Source organism: Sander vitreus, chromosome 9, assembly GCF_031162955.1.
Source record: "Sander vitreus isolate 19-12246 chromosome 9, sanVit1, whole genome shotgun sequence".
In the NCBI taxonomy this organism is placed as follows: Eukaryota; Metazoa; Chordata; class Actinopteri; order Perciformes; family Percidae; genus Sander; species Sander vitreus.
Window position 1 is genome coordinate 417,232 of NC_135863.1, and position 16,062 is coordinate 433,293.

Sequence of the window (16,062 nt, forward strand, 5' to 3'; positions counted from 1 at the left end):
GGTTTCACTGTTACGCACGGAACAATTTACAGGGAGATAGGACGAACATAGAGCTACAAACAAGGGCAACAACGTTGAAAAAAGACACAACTATATCCAACATACAAGTAGGTGGAGAGAAAACCGATGTGGATATAAAAAAAATACATAAAAAGTAACAATGGAAAACCTAAAGGTGGCTAATACAACAGTGTGTGAGGATTAGGGCTGCACAATATATCTTTTTTATTTTTTATTGTCATTGCAATATCAACTGGCGCGATGTACATATCGCGAAAGGTTACGACATATCTACACAACACTGTGTCAGTTGAAAGAAAATATCAGTTTAATTTTATCAGTAAAACTTTTTCAACCCATTTCTGTTTGTTTGTTTGTACTGCACGGAAAGAATTATAAACCTACAACATATCGTAAACCAATCAGAGTACACAGCGCTGTGGACGAAGGCCTGGCTGCAGAATGACCACTCTGGCTTGTCTGTATTTCTTTAACCCCCCCCCCGTCTTGACGTCCCCCACCGACCATGCACTTGTTGTCCTCTCAGGTCAAAATTAGGGTTGTACGTTTTTGACAAAATGTGATATTGCGTTATTGATTATGAATATTGTGATATCGATATTACTTTTGATATTTTTAAACATACCGTATTTTCCAGACTATAAGTCGCTCCGGAGTATAAGTCGCATCAGGCAAAAAACATATATAAGTTGCACTGGACTATAAGTCGCATTTATTTAGAAATTTATTTCACAAAATCCAAGACCAAGAACAGACATTTAATCTGGAAAGGCAAGTTATTAAACTACCCAACAGCCCCCAGAACAAGGGGCTGAATACGGTAGGTGTCCTCTATGTTAACGTAACACATTAACAGTTATTAAACTACCCAACAGCCCCCAGAACAAGGGGCTGAATACGGTAGGTGTCCTCTATGTTAACGTAACACATTAACAGTTATTAAACTACCCAACAGCCCCCAGAACAAGGGGCTGAATACGGTAGGTGTCTCTATGTTAACGAAACACATTAACAGTTATTAAACTACCCAACAGCCCCCAGAACAAGGGGCTGAATACGGTAGGTGTCCTCTATGTTAACGTAACGTAACAGCTCTGTTGACGAGCCTCTCCCAGCAGCACGTTGTTCAAGCACCCATCTGTGGACTCCTTCCTCCAGCTCTGGCCATCTGGATTTCAGCGCGACTAGCTTTCTTTGTTTTCTTCATTGCAGTGAGACTAACCTTTTCTCCAGTCCCTCACAAGTTTCTCTCTCACTCCAAACTCTCGTTCTGCTGCTCGATTACCGTTTCCGGCTGCGTGTTTTACTACCTGCAGTCTCCTGCAGCTTCTTTTCTTTCTCAGTTGTCTTTAGGAGCAGCATATAGTCGTCACAAGCCTAGAGCGCCTCTCGCGGCTGTAGACGGTAATGTTTTCAGCATGAAATAACATTTAAAACATGTTACGATATATATATTTTGATATATAAGTCGCACCTGACTATAAGTCGCAGGACCAGCCAAAGTATGAAAAAAAGTGAGACTTAGAGTCCGGAAAATACGCTATGTAAAACTACAAAAGTGATGGGAAAACGCATCAAAATAGATTCACAACGACATCGTGCACACTGGGACTTATGTACGACTCCGTAGTGCAACTGGACCACAGGTCGGTCGTGGATGAAAAATATATTCAATCTTGCAGGATGCAGGATGGGATTACGTTTGGCCACTAAAGTTTCCTCTTTAATCTCTGTTATTATAGTGTTATGTTATTATATATCTCTGTTATGTTATGTTATTATATATCGTTATTATATTGTTATGTTATTATATATCTCGTTATTATATTGTTATGTTATTATATATCTCTGTTATTTCGTCTTCTCTCATTTTCTTACTTTTGTGTTCTTTCTTTTGCTCCGTTCACTCCCTTCGCTCGCTCTCTCTCTCTCTTTAGGTCCTTTCTTTTCTTTCCCTTCTCTGATTCGCTAAGCCCCACAGCCAACGGACGGGACGCAGCGCTCCGTAATATCAACTACATATTGCTTACTTAGCGCGACGCTTTCAATATAATATTGCGCAGCGTGATATTGCGATAACGATATTGAGTCGATATATCATGCACCCCTAGTCAAAATAGAGAATTAACGCTTCTGTGACGTTTTCTTTTTCTGGTGATTTTGACACTTCTTCTGACTTTTTTGTCCCAATTTTTGGGACACTTTTTTCAATGTTTTTGTCCCTTTTTTTATTTTTACCGTTGACGGTTTTTCCCACTACCACCAGTACTGTAAACACGCCACGGACACCAACTTATTACCACTAGTGTTACACTTATTATTCGGAATTCATGGTCAATAAACCTCGCTGAAATTATGAATTATTTTGACTAATATTAGAGGAATGTATGTTGATGGATAATCACAGACTCGTGTATGTCAAAAGTTCTCCCTTCCTTCCTCCCTTCCTCCCTCCCTTCCTCCCTCCCTCCCTTCCTTCCTACCTTCCTTCCTCCCTCCCTTTCTTCCTTCCTTCCTCCCTCCCTTCCTTCCTTCCTCCCTTCCTTCCCTTCCTTCCTTCCTCCCTTCCTTCCCTTCCTTCCTTCCTCCCTTCCTTCTTCCCTCCCTTCCTTCCTTCTTCCCTTCCTCCCTTCCTTCCTTCCTTCCTTCCTTCTTCCCTTCCTTCCTTCCTTCCTTCCTTCCTCCCTCCCTCCCTCCCTTCCTTCCTCCCTCCCTCCCTTCCTTCCTCCCTCCCTCCCTTCCTTCCTTCCTCCCTTCCTTCCTTCTTCCCTCCCTTCCTTCCTTTCTTCCTTCCTTCCTTCTTCCCTTCCTTCCTTCCTTCCTTCCTTCCTTCCTCCCTCCCTCCCTTCCTTCCTCCCTCCCTCCCTTCCTTTCTTCCTTCCTTCCTTCCTTCCTTCCTTCCTTCCTCCCTCCCTCCCTTCCTCCCTTCCTCCCTTCCTTCCTTTTCTCTACAGTCTTCTTTTTTTCTCCAAGTTTGTCGACGTTTTTGTCGCTTTTTTCAAAAAAACAATTCTGCCTTTTCAAGGTTTTTGTCACCTTCTTCGAAGTTTGTCTTCCTTCTTTTTATTATATAATATTAGTATTTTTGTCTGTCACTTTTTACAGTTTTTGTCGCTGTTTTCTAAGTTTTTGATACTATTTTCCACCTATTCTTGCCTTACTTTCTTCTTTCTACCGACTTTTTTGAAATTTTTACGTTAAAAAATGTTGCCTTTTCTCATCAGCATTTAAATGTTTTTCAGTTCCATGGCTGCTGTTTGGTAAATCCACCGCTGGTCAGGGGGTACATGGCTTAAAAACACAGTTCAAATGGGCAACATTATTGAAAAAGGTTTGAGAACCAGTGCACTAGAGGGCAGCGCAGCTCAACTTTGTTGCACCTTCAACAGAGAATTTACACTGAAGATTTACAGATAGTTGACAATTAATCGATTTAATGTTTGCAGCTCTAGTTTGAACCCAGTTTTGACCAAAACAACACGAGTTTGTAAAGATGGAGTCGCTGCTGGGTTCCCTCTCAGTTTAGTTTTTCCTGTCCAGATCTAATGTTCAGTCTCTCTCCAGCGAAGAGGAAGTCGGGAGAGGAGTCGGGGAATGTAGTGAAGAAGATGAAGTCCGATGCGTCTCTGGATCATCCGCCCTTCTACTACAGCATCCACCGCCACAGCATCAGAGGCATGAACATGCCCAAGTAAGTCCCCTCTCAGCTGTTCCATAGTCATTTATCTATGGTTAGACCCAAAACACCACTTAATGTAGCTACTACTAAGGACTGTGTGTGTATCACAGCCTGATGTATCATGATAACACATCAGTGAGCCGCATTGACTACGTTAACATGCACATTATATTCCTGTTTTAGCCCTTATTCTGAAAAAGGCAATATTCCGACTAAGCTGTTTACATGGCTAATGAAAGAGAATATTCCTCTAATATTTCCTGTGCAAAACAGGATTATTTTTCATTCCTTCAACCGCATCGTCATTGCGATGTTTGATATCCTTTCATAACATTAAAACATAGCTGTGTTTCTCCTTCTCTTCTGGGCCGTTCATCTCCACCGCAGCCCTGCAAACTGTCGGCTGGTTTGTGTATACTTGTGTATGTGAATACTTTCATCCAGGAAACGCGTGTCTGTTCCTCGGGAGTGTTTTTAATCCAAACCACGATCTTTTTCCTCATCTTAATGAGTCGTTTTGGTGCCTGAACTTTACGGCCGTCGCTGCATTTTCTCGGCTAAATGCCGGTAGCTCAGAGATCCATCCTCGCTCCTCGGGGCAGGAATAAGAGCTTTGAGACGGACTTCAACAAAGGAGGGCCAGCACAACTTCCGGTGCAGGCGAGGAGATTGTGGGTAAGCGATCTGTGCTGCCTGCACGATCCGACATGCGCAAGATGTTTGCGCATGCGCAAATGATAATCCTGTTTTACGACTATTTACGACACTGCACGATCTGTTCCACAAAGATGAATTGCAAAGGGGAGCGTGGAGGAAACTGAAGGTCTGCAGTGACAGAAAGACTCAGACTTCATTCCACATGTAACCAAAATGGTGTATGTTCACGTAACATGTAGAACTCCTGTATTATTTTGGATTGGTAACCACGTAAACACCTCGTAATGCATAGCGTGAGCGACATTTAAAAACATCACAACATCCCCACGCATGTCACAAAAATAGCGATGTCGCCGAGGCGTAGTACACGGACGTCGATATGCAGTTTTGGATCAGTGACAATAAGTACTTAATTTCAATATCTTTATAAAATAGACCCGCTGTGAGCTGCATAATTAACAACATAACTTTGGAAGCAGCCAGGTAAGTGTTGAGAGACGGAAAACACGTTGTTGGTTTGAGGCTAAACATGAAATTTATTGACGATACGCAAACCCATTTTAACGGCGTCAATTATTTTTATCGCGAGATTAACGTTCTTTTTGGCCTAGCAGACTTTGTAGTTTTTTTCCATATGCTGTTGCAACAACTAGTAACGTTAGAAAAACTACAACACCACACCGGATCTAGCTAGACCGGAAACTTGTTTGGGCTTGCGAGCCGGCCAAAGAGCAGTAGGCTAACGTTACGTTTTGAGTGGATGGCGAGCGCGAGACGCCGAAATGGATGCCAATAAGATTCTGAATGGAAAGTTTACTTTAAAAAGTTGCCAAATGGTTCCATTGACAAGACCAAAGTGATCGGTGTGTTTTGTCGTTGTGAACTGAGCTATCATCGCAACACGTCCAGTCTGAAATACCACTTGATGGCCAAGCACACAGCTGATGGCCAAGCACACAGCTGATGGCCAAGCACACAGCTGATGCCAATTCTCCGCCCCCTCGTCAAAGCCAGGCGACAAAAGCACAAAGCAAGCCAATCCACTTTTCCATGTTGGTAAGAGCATTAAAATGAGAAAAAATAATCAAGGGACATTTATAATAGATAGAAATGTGCGATTAGTTGCGAGTTAACTATGACATTAATGCGATTAAATATTTTAATCGTTTGACAGCACTAGTTTTAACTTTGAATACAGACACATAACCGCAGAAATATTGATGTTTATTATTATTTTTTCATTTAATTTCTGTGCAAAGGTTGAACAAGTTTCTTCAGTACCTGACGGAGGCCGGCTTCAGGGTGAGTCGGACTCACTTCGACCCGACGGGCGTTCGAACCGACGCCACGCTGGAGCAGTTTAAGTCTATCCTCACCAAGTACAGCGTCCCAACGTACACCAACGCCACACAGAGCAGCGTGAGCGCTGAGAAGACCCAGTGAGAGAAACAAGAGCAGCAGGATACAAAAAAACATCAATTCACACAAAATCAATCCGCTCATCTGGTTTCTACTGTTTCTGTTTCACCTGAATGTTAGTTGTGACTACACTGATGTCTGAAACCAAGCCAGCAGCTCCAGCAGCAGCTGCTCCAGCAGCAGCTCCAGCAGCAGCAGCAGCAGCAGCAGCAGCTGCTCCAGCAGCAGCTCCAGCAGCAGCAGCAGCTGCAGCAGCGCCATGCTTTAACTAGAACAAAGTAGAAACTCTTTAATCAAACCAAAACTGATGAGGATTGCCTTTGCTAAAACCGCACACCAAACTGATCCTGCAGCCCAGATGATGTTTCTCTATTTATTTCAGATTTGTTTTCAAATCCATAAGTTTTTATTTCTTTACTTGCTGATTTATTGTCTTTTTTTGTTTGCTCATCCTGGCTTCTAAAAACATATTAAAATCGGTCTGCAAAGCCTGAATTTCTGAGTGATGTCCTGTAATTCTTCATCAAGTCTGAGAGACACCAACATGCACCGATGTATTCAGCTTGACAACTCTGACGAGGCTCTTCCTTCCAGACTCTCCCACCCAGAGCAACCTGATAAATGTAGTAAATAATAATAATAATTCATACTTTATTAAACCCGCAAGGGAAATTACAATGTTGTCACTCTGTTGTTAGTATTATACACATTATAGAGGAGACACACCAAGCCGATAATCAGCCGTCGGACCGTCTGGTAACGATACAGAGCAGCGCTGCCTGCTACGGAGACGTATTACGTTTCGTCGTAAGTAAGTCGTCTCTTCGGTGTGTTCTGAGGCACTTTTTGGTCGGCAGTCTTTTTGGTGTGTCAGTACCTCTACATGCACTAATAGAGAGATGTCAGAGTGAGGGAGCTGCCCATGGAAAGGCGCCCAGAGCAGTTGGGGGTTCGGTTCCTTGCTCAAGAGCACATTGGCAGTGCCCAGAAGGTGAACTGGCACCTCTCCAGCTACCAGTCCACCACCACCATACTTTGGACCGGATGGGGACTTGAACCAGCAACCCTCTGGTTCCTGACTGAGCTACTGCCACCCCCGTACTGGAGCGCAGTAAAACGTGCAACATTTTCCTCTGAGATGTTGTGGAGTAAAGAGGCATAGAGTGGAAATATGTAATACTTAAGTACACTTTTACTTCCCAACACTGCAAAATAGTGGTGGGGGGGGAACGATACAGCATAGTACCGCAGTATTTTCGATCTTTTATTAGTTAAAAAGGCCTTACCTAGCCACAAAGCCACTGTTGGTTTGCAAGACGGTCCGGACTCTCCGGAGCGATTAAGAAACTTAAGACTAAGACAATTTTATCAGAATACAGCATAGAACATCTGCTTAGAAATATAGGAAATACTGGATAGGATAGAACAACACAATGTCATTCTGCTAAATAAAACATCACATTACATCACTTTAAAGGAACACACTGTCTTATTGGGACTTTGTCTTATTCCCCGTATCCCCCAGGGTTAGATAAGTCCATACATACCCTTCTCATCTCCGTGTGTGTCGTAACTCTGTCTGACACACCCACCGTTAGCCTAGCTTAGCACAGATCCTGGATGTAACTGGCTCCATCTAGCCTAGCTTAGCACAGATCCTGGAGGTAACCGGCTCCATCTAGCCTACTGCTCCCAATAAGTGACAAAATAACGCCAACATGTTCCTGTTTACATGTTGTGATTTGTATAGTCACAGCGTGTACAAATAACAAGGTCACATGACACACAGCCATCTTCTAACCGTATACATACTGGGAACTATATTCTCAGAAGGCGAAGCACTGCTACTCTCTGCTACTTGGGCGGAGGGATATGCTCGCAGCACCTGAGAAGCCCCGTGGTGAGGAGCAGAGAGTTAGCTCAGAGTTGGAGTAATAGAGTCAACAATTACTAGATAGTAAAGCATAGTGACCTTGTCATTTGTACATAGGGAGAGCCGGACTCGGACAAAGCCGTGACTCAGAGAAATAAAACGTGTTTTCACCGATTCATCTCTAGAAATGTAACTGTAGCAAACATCTCACTATCACTAATGCTATCCACATTCATATTTAGATGAGACAAAGATATATTTAGCTGGGGGGGGGGGGGGGAAATCATATTTCGGAAGGGGGGGGGGCGGTCCCGCCCCATGCCCCCCTCTAGCCCCGCCCCCGCATGTAACCAATAAATTATAGCCTATTTTGTTTTGATTGTATAATTGTCCAAGAATATTGAGAATAGGGCTGGGCGATACGGAGAAAATCAAATATCACGATATTTTTTACCCAATACCTCAATATCGATATTGTAGGGTTGACATTTGATGCTTTCACTAAATATTTTTACAATTAGATTTTTGATATATAATCATCAGTAACACAGATGCAATGACTTAGTGGGTAAAGGCAAATAATAAAAACAGAACAGTCTGGTAAGTTCATAAAATGACATCACTTTACTGTAATGCAGCCTGTAAAACCAGGAAAAGACAACACTTGTGTCATATTACCATATAACAATATCCAAAATCTAAGACGATATCTAGTCTCATATCACGAAATCGATATAACATCGATATATCGCCCAGCTCTAATTGAGATTGAGATGTGACGTGGAAATGGGGTTAGATGGGAAATGCTCTCTTCTATAATTATCAGGGTAAAAAAGTGAGCTGGCTCTTCTGGCTGCACGTCACTGAGTGAGAAGAAGAGGGCGTTTCCCTCCTCTTCTCTCCCTCCTCCCTCTCTCCGCTGTACCTCGATGTGACTGTTTGTACCTGAGGACTGAACCCTTCACCTGTGGATCCTCTCCCGGCAGCAGCACCATGGGGAACTCCGCGTCCAGTCTGCTGGATGAAACCAAATCCAACTCCATCAAAGGTAAGACAAAAAAACTAAACATTTTTCACACAAACATTCACGTTGTGGGAGTGACGCGGCAGCGGCGACGCACCGCGCTCTCCCCGCGTCTCTTTTAACACAAACAGGGGTCTGTTTCTGCAGGAAACTTCCACTTTAGCTCCGTGTTGGTGGGGAGTTAAATGTCAGATTGTTTGTGATGAGCAGACGTCTGTAAATCAGTCCTAGAAGCGCGGGTTGTTTCTTTGCACGTCGGAGTAAATGTGTGATGTCCAGCTCCTTCTTCCCTGCATGGTTTCTGTGACTAAATCGGCGTCTCATTCAAATCTTTGTCTTGACTTGAACGGAGCTCTCTCCACTCAGCGGAGAGTTTTCTGTGGAAGCAAACAGCTGATCAGTTTCACCTGATCATGTTTCCAGATATGTGCGTGTGTCAGCCAGAACCTGTCCGTCTAGTTTTTTATCTTGTAGGCTATCTGGTGTAGTCTACGTGATATGCAGGTAGACGCAGTATACCCACTAAGAAAGCTCCAGGATTTCCATATACCCGCTTAAAAATGCCCAATGACGCGTAACAACATACTTTACATTATATTTCTGATATATTTTCATGTCATCTGTGTTGTTCATCTTCACATAGGCTAAATAAAGGGATTTCCACCATAAATTGGTGCATGAAAGTGTATCCAAATACAGTCAATGAAGTTGTTGACGCTCAAAAGGACACCCAGACCCCCCACTATGATATGCCCCCCCTTCCCCAAAGGCAGATTCTGGCCCATATGTATAGGCCTATATATATATATATATATATATATATATATATATATACATATACATATATACATACGTACAGTATACCCACTTCAATACATTAGACTACACCACTGATCTTTCCACAGAAATATTCTCCATTAGACAGGAATCCTCCTTCCTCCAGGCAGGCTGTCTGACACAAGGGCGTAGGTTTTGTTTTTAACATTGGGGGGTTCTGGGTGAGGGGGGGTGGGGGTGTTAGGGGTGTCTAGGGTGTCCTCCCCCATAAAACTGAGTGTCAAATACTTCATTTCTTGCATTCTGGTGGATTTTCTGCAACAAGTTTGTGCCTTTTTTTGCATCAGTTTCTGACACAAATGGTTTTTATTTATGCTACAGTAGTGTCTCTGTGTGTGCTAACGTGTTGTTGAAGCGTTTTTAATATGTGTCTATGCACTTTCACCTGTGTCTACTGTGTATGATACTTGTGTTATGTTTTTCTCATGCCATCAACCTGCCAGTAGTCATGATCTGGAATAGTGGTTGTGTCATTATAACTGTCTATGCCTTTATGTCTTTCTTGTTTTATGTGTATTTGTTGTATTGTTGTAGTGTTATCTATTGTTTTTAAGCCATCGACCTGCAAGGGACTACAGATGATAATTAGCCTGTATGGCTAAATCTGGCACATTTACATGTTGGACTCTGTACTCATGTTGATTAATGTGCGTTGTCCCTTTTAAATAAAGACAATCTAAAGGAAATTATTCACCTCCTGTATATTGTTCAAAACATTCTGCATATGCGTGTTACAGGATGTTTTCTTCAGGAATCTCCGACTTTTAAATCTTTATAAAAGACAAACGGAATCACAAGAAATCATAGCTTTGTTTTTTCACGCTCCTCTTGTGTTTCTTTAACCCAAAAGTACATTTACTCCAGTACTGTACTGTAGTCCAAATGTTGAGGTATTTGTAGTTTACTTGAGTCTTTTCTTTTCATGTTACTTTCTACTTCTACTCCGCTACATTTCAGAAAGAAATATTGGACTTTTTACTCCACTACATTCATCTGTTCCAGCTTTAGTTACTAGTTACTTTACACATTGAGATTCCTGCACACAGAACACATAGTTTATAAAATCCTGATGTTTTATTATAAATGAAACTGGCCAACAATATAACAGCCTACAAGTTCACACACACACACACACATACACACACACACACACACACACACACACACACACACACACACACATACACACACTCTCACACACAGGCCCTTACAGACGATATAACGGCCTACAAGTCCAGCTGAGATGATTAGACCATTAAACAACTGTTACACTCTCTACAACGGGAGGATTTTTCTGCATTGAGTACTTTTACTTTTAATACTTTAACTACATTTTCCTGACAATACTTAGACTTTTACTTAAGTAGGACCATTACTTGTAACAGAGTATTTAACAGTGTGGTATTAGTACTTTTATTAAAGTAATAAAGGATCTGAATACTTTTTCCACTGCTGCAAAGTAGACCCAGTTCTTGTTTTCTGTACGTATGTTTTGAGCCTCCTGAATGGTTATTTTTACCTGTTTTGGGGAGTGGGTTGTCTTTCATATGTTGTGAGATACATCTACAGGTCTTCTTAATATTAGGGGGAGACATATCCCCTGCATCTACGCCCATAGGCGGACTGGAAGGGCTGATTTGGGCCGCTGGAAAAAAAGATAAAGAATGCGGCAAAACTGGCGTATCACACTAGTTTGACAAATAATATGCGAGACTGTACGGCTGCAGCCTGGAGCCTCCCGTCTGCTGCCGTCGGACTTCTACTTTTCAAAATAAAAGCTTGAGTCTGGTCCGCTATGTCTTCATAGTTTTGGTTTTTGGGGTGTTTAAGTATGTACTAAATGTGTAAGCATTTCCGTTCTATTCTAAGATGGTGCCATGGGAGTTTATTTGAAGGCTTTATGAAGTGTGTATTATTTTATTATGAAAGCCTGTAAGTGCGCCTCATGCTGCTGCTGCTGCCATAAACTTATGTGAGCCTGTTTTTTTGCAATTATGAAGCAAATAATGTCCTCATCTGAAATTGGGCCGGTAAGGTACGGAATTGCCAGGGACGAATGGTTGTCCCAGTCCGCCCCCCCCGTCTACGCCTATGGTCTGATTTCATGCTGCTTCTGTCAGTGTTTGACAGCTTTCAGGGCTGATCAGGTCACTCCTGCCTTTCCAGTCCCACAGGGGAAAAGAAAAGTGAGAGGGGGAGAGAGAGAGAGAGTGAGTGGGTGCCGAGACCTGTTTCCCCCCCTTTTGTCTTCTGTCTCCTCTGCTGTTCTGGGTGTGTCTCTGGGTGGGTGTGCGGGGAGGACAAAAGGTGCTTCTGCTGTTTTTCTTTGTGTGAGAATGACACACAGAGTACAACAGTCAGGTGTTTTATGCAGGGATGCATGTGTCAAAATGAAGAGAGCTGAGTTAGAAATGTTTGAGCAGAAAGTTTCTTTTAAAGAAGTTGTTGATGATGTTGCTGCTTTATCTGTGATGTTGGCCATACCTAAGCTGAATCGGGAGGATGTTTGGTGACCAAATAACGATTATCTTCATCGTGGATTATTTTCTGGATGAATGGATTAGTTGTTTTGTCTCTAAAATGTCAGAAAATGGTGAAAAAACGTGGATCAGTGTTTCCCAAAAGCCCAACGTGACGTCCTCAAGGGTCATGTCTTGTCCACAACTCAAAGATATTCAGTTTACTGTCACAGAGGAGAGAAGATACTAGAACAATATTCACATTTAACAAGCTGACATCACACAAGTTTGACTTTACGTGCGGTCAGGAAAGTGAATGCAGGAGAAGCAGCTCTGGCTGTCTGTAAAATGTGGCTGCCTAAAACCATAAGAAGTGTATTTGCAAAAACATCTAAAAGAAAACACAGCAGTGTGTAACGCTGACTGAGACAGCTGGGACCACCTCGTATTTAATCGGCACTTAGAAAGGAAGCATAAAATCTTAATTAGTTTTCTGTGGGTGGTGTTTATGGTGATGTGGAGGAGTGCCTATGTAGGGCTGGGCAGTGTACAGTATCAATATTATATCGTGATATGAGACTAGATATCGTCTTAGATTTTGGATATTGTTATATCGTAATATGACATAAGTGTTGTCTTTACAAGCTGCATTACAGTAAAATGATGTCATTTTGTGAACTTACCAGACTGTTCTAGCTGTTCTATTGTTTGTCTTTACCCACGCAGTCATTACATCCATGTTACTGATGATTATATATCAAAAATCTAATTGTGAAAGCATCAAATGTCAACCCTACAATATCGATATCGAGCCATTGGGTCAAAAATATCGTGCTATTTGATTTTCTCCGTACATCATGAGAAATGTCTCGTGATATATTGTCTCTAGACGTGTATTCAACTTTTGTTTTTGTTAAAGAAGGAAAAGAAAATACCAATACTCAGTACTATCGAATTGCAGACTGATCTCAATAAGTGGCGTATGTTTGACACGCCAACTTGTATGCCATTATTGGCGCGTTATCAAGACGCGTACTCACTTTTTAGCGTGTTTATCAACGCTGTTTGGCCTCCATTGACTTACGTTACCTTGCGATTGCGTGTCAATTCACGCCGTAGCGAGTAGTATGAAAGGGCGGAAATCCGCGTAGGGAGGTTGGTCGGGGGGGAGGATGGGTCAAACAACACAGGACTTTCACCCTGGAGACCTCGTGTCCCGTGTGTCACGTTTCCTAAACCCAACCGTCCCGTTCTTCTTTACCTAAACCCAACCGTCCCGTTCTTCTTTACCTAAACCCAACTGTCCCGTTCTTCTTTACCTAAACCCAACTGTCCCGTTCTTCTTTACCTAAACCCAACCGTCCCGTTCTTCTTTACCTAAACCCAACTGTCCCTGTTCTTCTTTACCTAAACCCAACTGTCCTGTTCTTCTTTACCTAAACCCAACCGTCCCGTTCTTCTTTACCTAAACCCAACCGTCCCGTTCTTCTTTACCTAAACCCAACCGTCCCGTTCTTCTTTACCTAAACCCAACCGTCCCGTTCTTCTTTACCTAAACCCAACCGTCCCGTTCTTCTTTTCCTAAACCCAACCGTCCCGTTCTTCTTTTCCTAAACCCATGAAGCAACACAACAATAAAGCATGTCGTCTCGGCCCTAATGATGACTGCGATCGGGACAAACCACGCTGTTGTCAACTAACAAACTAAAGGTAAAAAGTTCGAGGAAGCTGAGAAAAGGTGAAACAAAAGACAACAAAGACACACAATGATTTTAAAATGCAGAATAATCTGGTGTCCTTTTAGATATTATCGTACTGAAGATCGACCGTGAAAACAGCTCCGTTAGAGCGGCGACTAGCGATTATTTTCATTGTCACAGTCAGCTGGAACCTCCGTGTCTGTTGTTGTTGACACTGGTTGCCTCTGTTGTTATCGTGGTTACAGGTCAGAGTATAAAACATGTTCTCATGAACGGGTTCGCCTGATATCCTTTCATGATTCATGAGAATGCGTTGTATTAGGAGGGCCGAAACGTCCTCCGAATAAAAAGGGAAGGAGGAGGGTGGTCGGAAAATGGGGGGGGGGGGGAATGTTTGATGTGCACAAGTAGGCGGGGGAGTGAATCTCCGACCCTGCTCCTGGTTTCGATAGTCGACATCGAAACCTCAACCTCAACGATTTTTGTTCAACTAGTCTGATATTTTATAAACCAAGACATTCAGTGATTTATCAAGAACATTATCAGATTAATCCATAATAAAAATCATGAATGTCACAATAGAGCTTAATTTAGGCTCATTATAAAATGGAAAAACAAAAACCTTCAATGTCTGAGCAAAGAAATGTTGCAAACTAAAAACCAAATCATAAAAGAGAACTACCGTATTTTCCGGACTATAAGTCTCACTTTTTTTCATACTTTGGCTGGTCCTGCGACTTATAGTCAGGTGCGACGTATATATCAAAATATATATATCGTAACATATTTTAAATGTTATTTCATGCTGAAAACATTACCGTCTACAGCCGCGAGAGGCGCTCTAGACTTGTGACGACTATATGCTGCTCCTAAAGACAACTGAGAAAGAAAAGAAGCTGCAGGAGACTGCAGGTAGTAAAACACGCAGCCGGAAACGGTCATCGAGCAGCAGAACGAGAGTTTGGAGTGAGAGAGAAACTTGTGAGGGACTGGAGAAAAGGTTAGTCTTACTGCAATGAAGAAAACAAAGAAAGCTAGTCGCGCTGAAATCCAGAAGGCCAGAGCTGGAGGAAGGAGTCCACAGATGGGTGCTTGAACAACGTGCTGCTGGGAGAGGCTCGTCAACAGAGCTGTTACGTTACGTTAACATAGAGGACACCTACCGTATTCAGCCCCTTGTTCTGGGGGCTGTTGGGTAGTTTAATAACTGTTAATGTGTTACGTTAACATAGAGACACCTACCGTATTCAGCCCCTTGTTCTGGGGGCTGTTGGGTAGTTTAATAACTGTTAATGTGTTACGTTAGCATAGCGGACACCTACCGTATTCAGCCCCTTGTTCTGGGGGCTGTTGGGTAGTTTAATAACTGTTAATGTGTTACGTTAACATAGAGGACACCTACCGTATTCAGCCCCTTGTTCTGGGGGCTGTTGGGTAGTTTAATAACTGTTAATGTGTTACGTTAACATAGCGGACACCTACCGTATTCAGCCCCTTGTTCTGGGGGCTGTTGTGGAGTTTAATAACTCTCCTTTCCAGATTAAATGTCTGTTCTTGGTCTTGGATTTTTCTAAATAAATGCGACTTGTAGTGAGACTTACATTTGTTTTTTTTCCTCTTCATGACGCATTTTTTGACTGATGCGACTTATAGTCCGGAGGGACTTATAGTCCGGAAAATACGGTAGTTTTTAAAAACGCAGATCAGGTAGGAGGTGGTCTGCAGGGAGGGCTTTAATGAACACCCTCTATTTGAATAAAAGGGGCGCTATGCAGTTTTGGCCATTTCTTGGCTGTTTTCTCTCTTTTTGCTGGCAGGTTTCTCTATAGAGCTCCCCCTACAGCTTCAGAATAGATATTTGGCAGCTCCTATGTTTACTTGTGTCTGACTCCTCGCTCGGTCAGTCTACCGTTTCCTCTTTCTCTGTTCCTCCGATAATGCTTTCCTAGCTTTCTGCTTCTTTTTTGCCGGCTCAGCCATGACGATAGTGTGAAAAACTCCATCTCTACCTTGTTAGCCGGTTCCTGAATGGGCGTATGTATGCAGTGCCGTGAAGCATTTCGTTACATGGCGAGACCTGATATCACGCCATACTTCCTGACGCTGAGGCCGGCCTGAAGTTGCGAGGATGGTTTTTCCGCTCACAGGCGCTAGGGGGGAGCGAGACGACCACCATTCAACCCGAAAAAAGTCATATAACCATTCCAATGACTCCGAAGCTGTTCAGTTAATGTGAATTGAGCTAAAAAAAACGGCATATTTCCCCTTTTTTAATAGGAACATTTTACATTTATTTAGTCATTTTTCAAACCACAAACTGATTCATCAGGTTTCTTTCATACGTCTGTCTGTGTATGTTTTGTTTTGGATGGATTTCTCCTGCACTTTCCTTC

General features: G+C 42.6%; 2 protein-coding genes across 3 annotated transcripts in view; both read left to right on the forward strand.

Annotated features, from left to right (window-relative positions):
* trmt1l (tRNA methyltransferase 1-like) overlaps window positions 1-6,276 on the forward strand; it is a 26,012-nt gene extending 19,736 nt beyond the window's left edge. For both annotated transcript variants that reach the window (XM_078258264.1, XM_078258265.1), the window contains exons 15-16: window positions 3,586-3,712; window positions 5,617-6,276. In XM_078258264.1, the coding sequence (XP_078114390.1) occupies window positions 3,586-3,712; window positions 5,617-5,800 (311 nt within the window). In that variant the 3' untranslated portion in view covers window positions 5,801-6,276. The remainder of the gene's footprint in view (window positions 1-3,585; window positions 3,713-5,616) is intronic.
* A 2,274-nt stretch (window positions 6,277-8,550) lies between these two features.
* niban1a (niban apoptosis regulator 1a) overlaps window positions 8,551-16,062 on the forward strand; it is a 39,084-nt gene continuing 31,572 nt past the window's right edge. Inside the window, exon 1 of the mRNA XM_078258270.1 lies at window positions 8,551-8,697. Within this exon, the coding sequence (XP_078114396.1) occupies window positions 8,643-8,697 (55 nt within the window). The 5' untranslated portion in view covers window positions 8,551-8,642. The remainder of the gene's footprint in view (window positions 8,698-16,062) is intronic.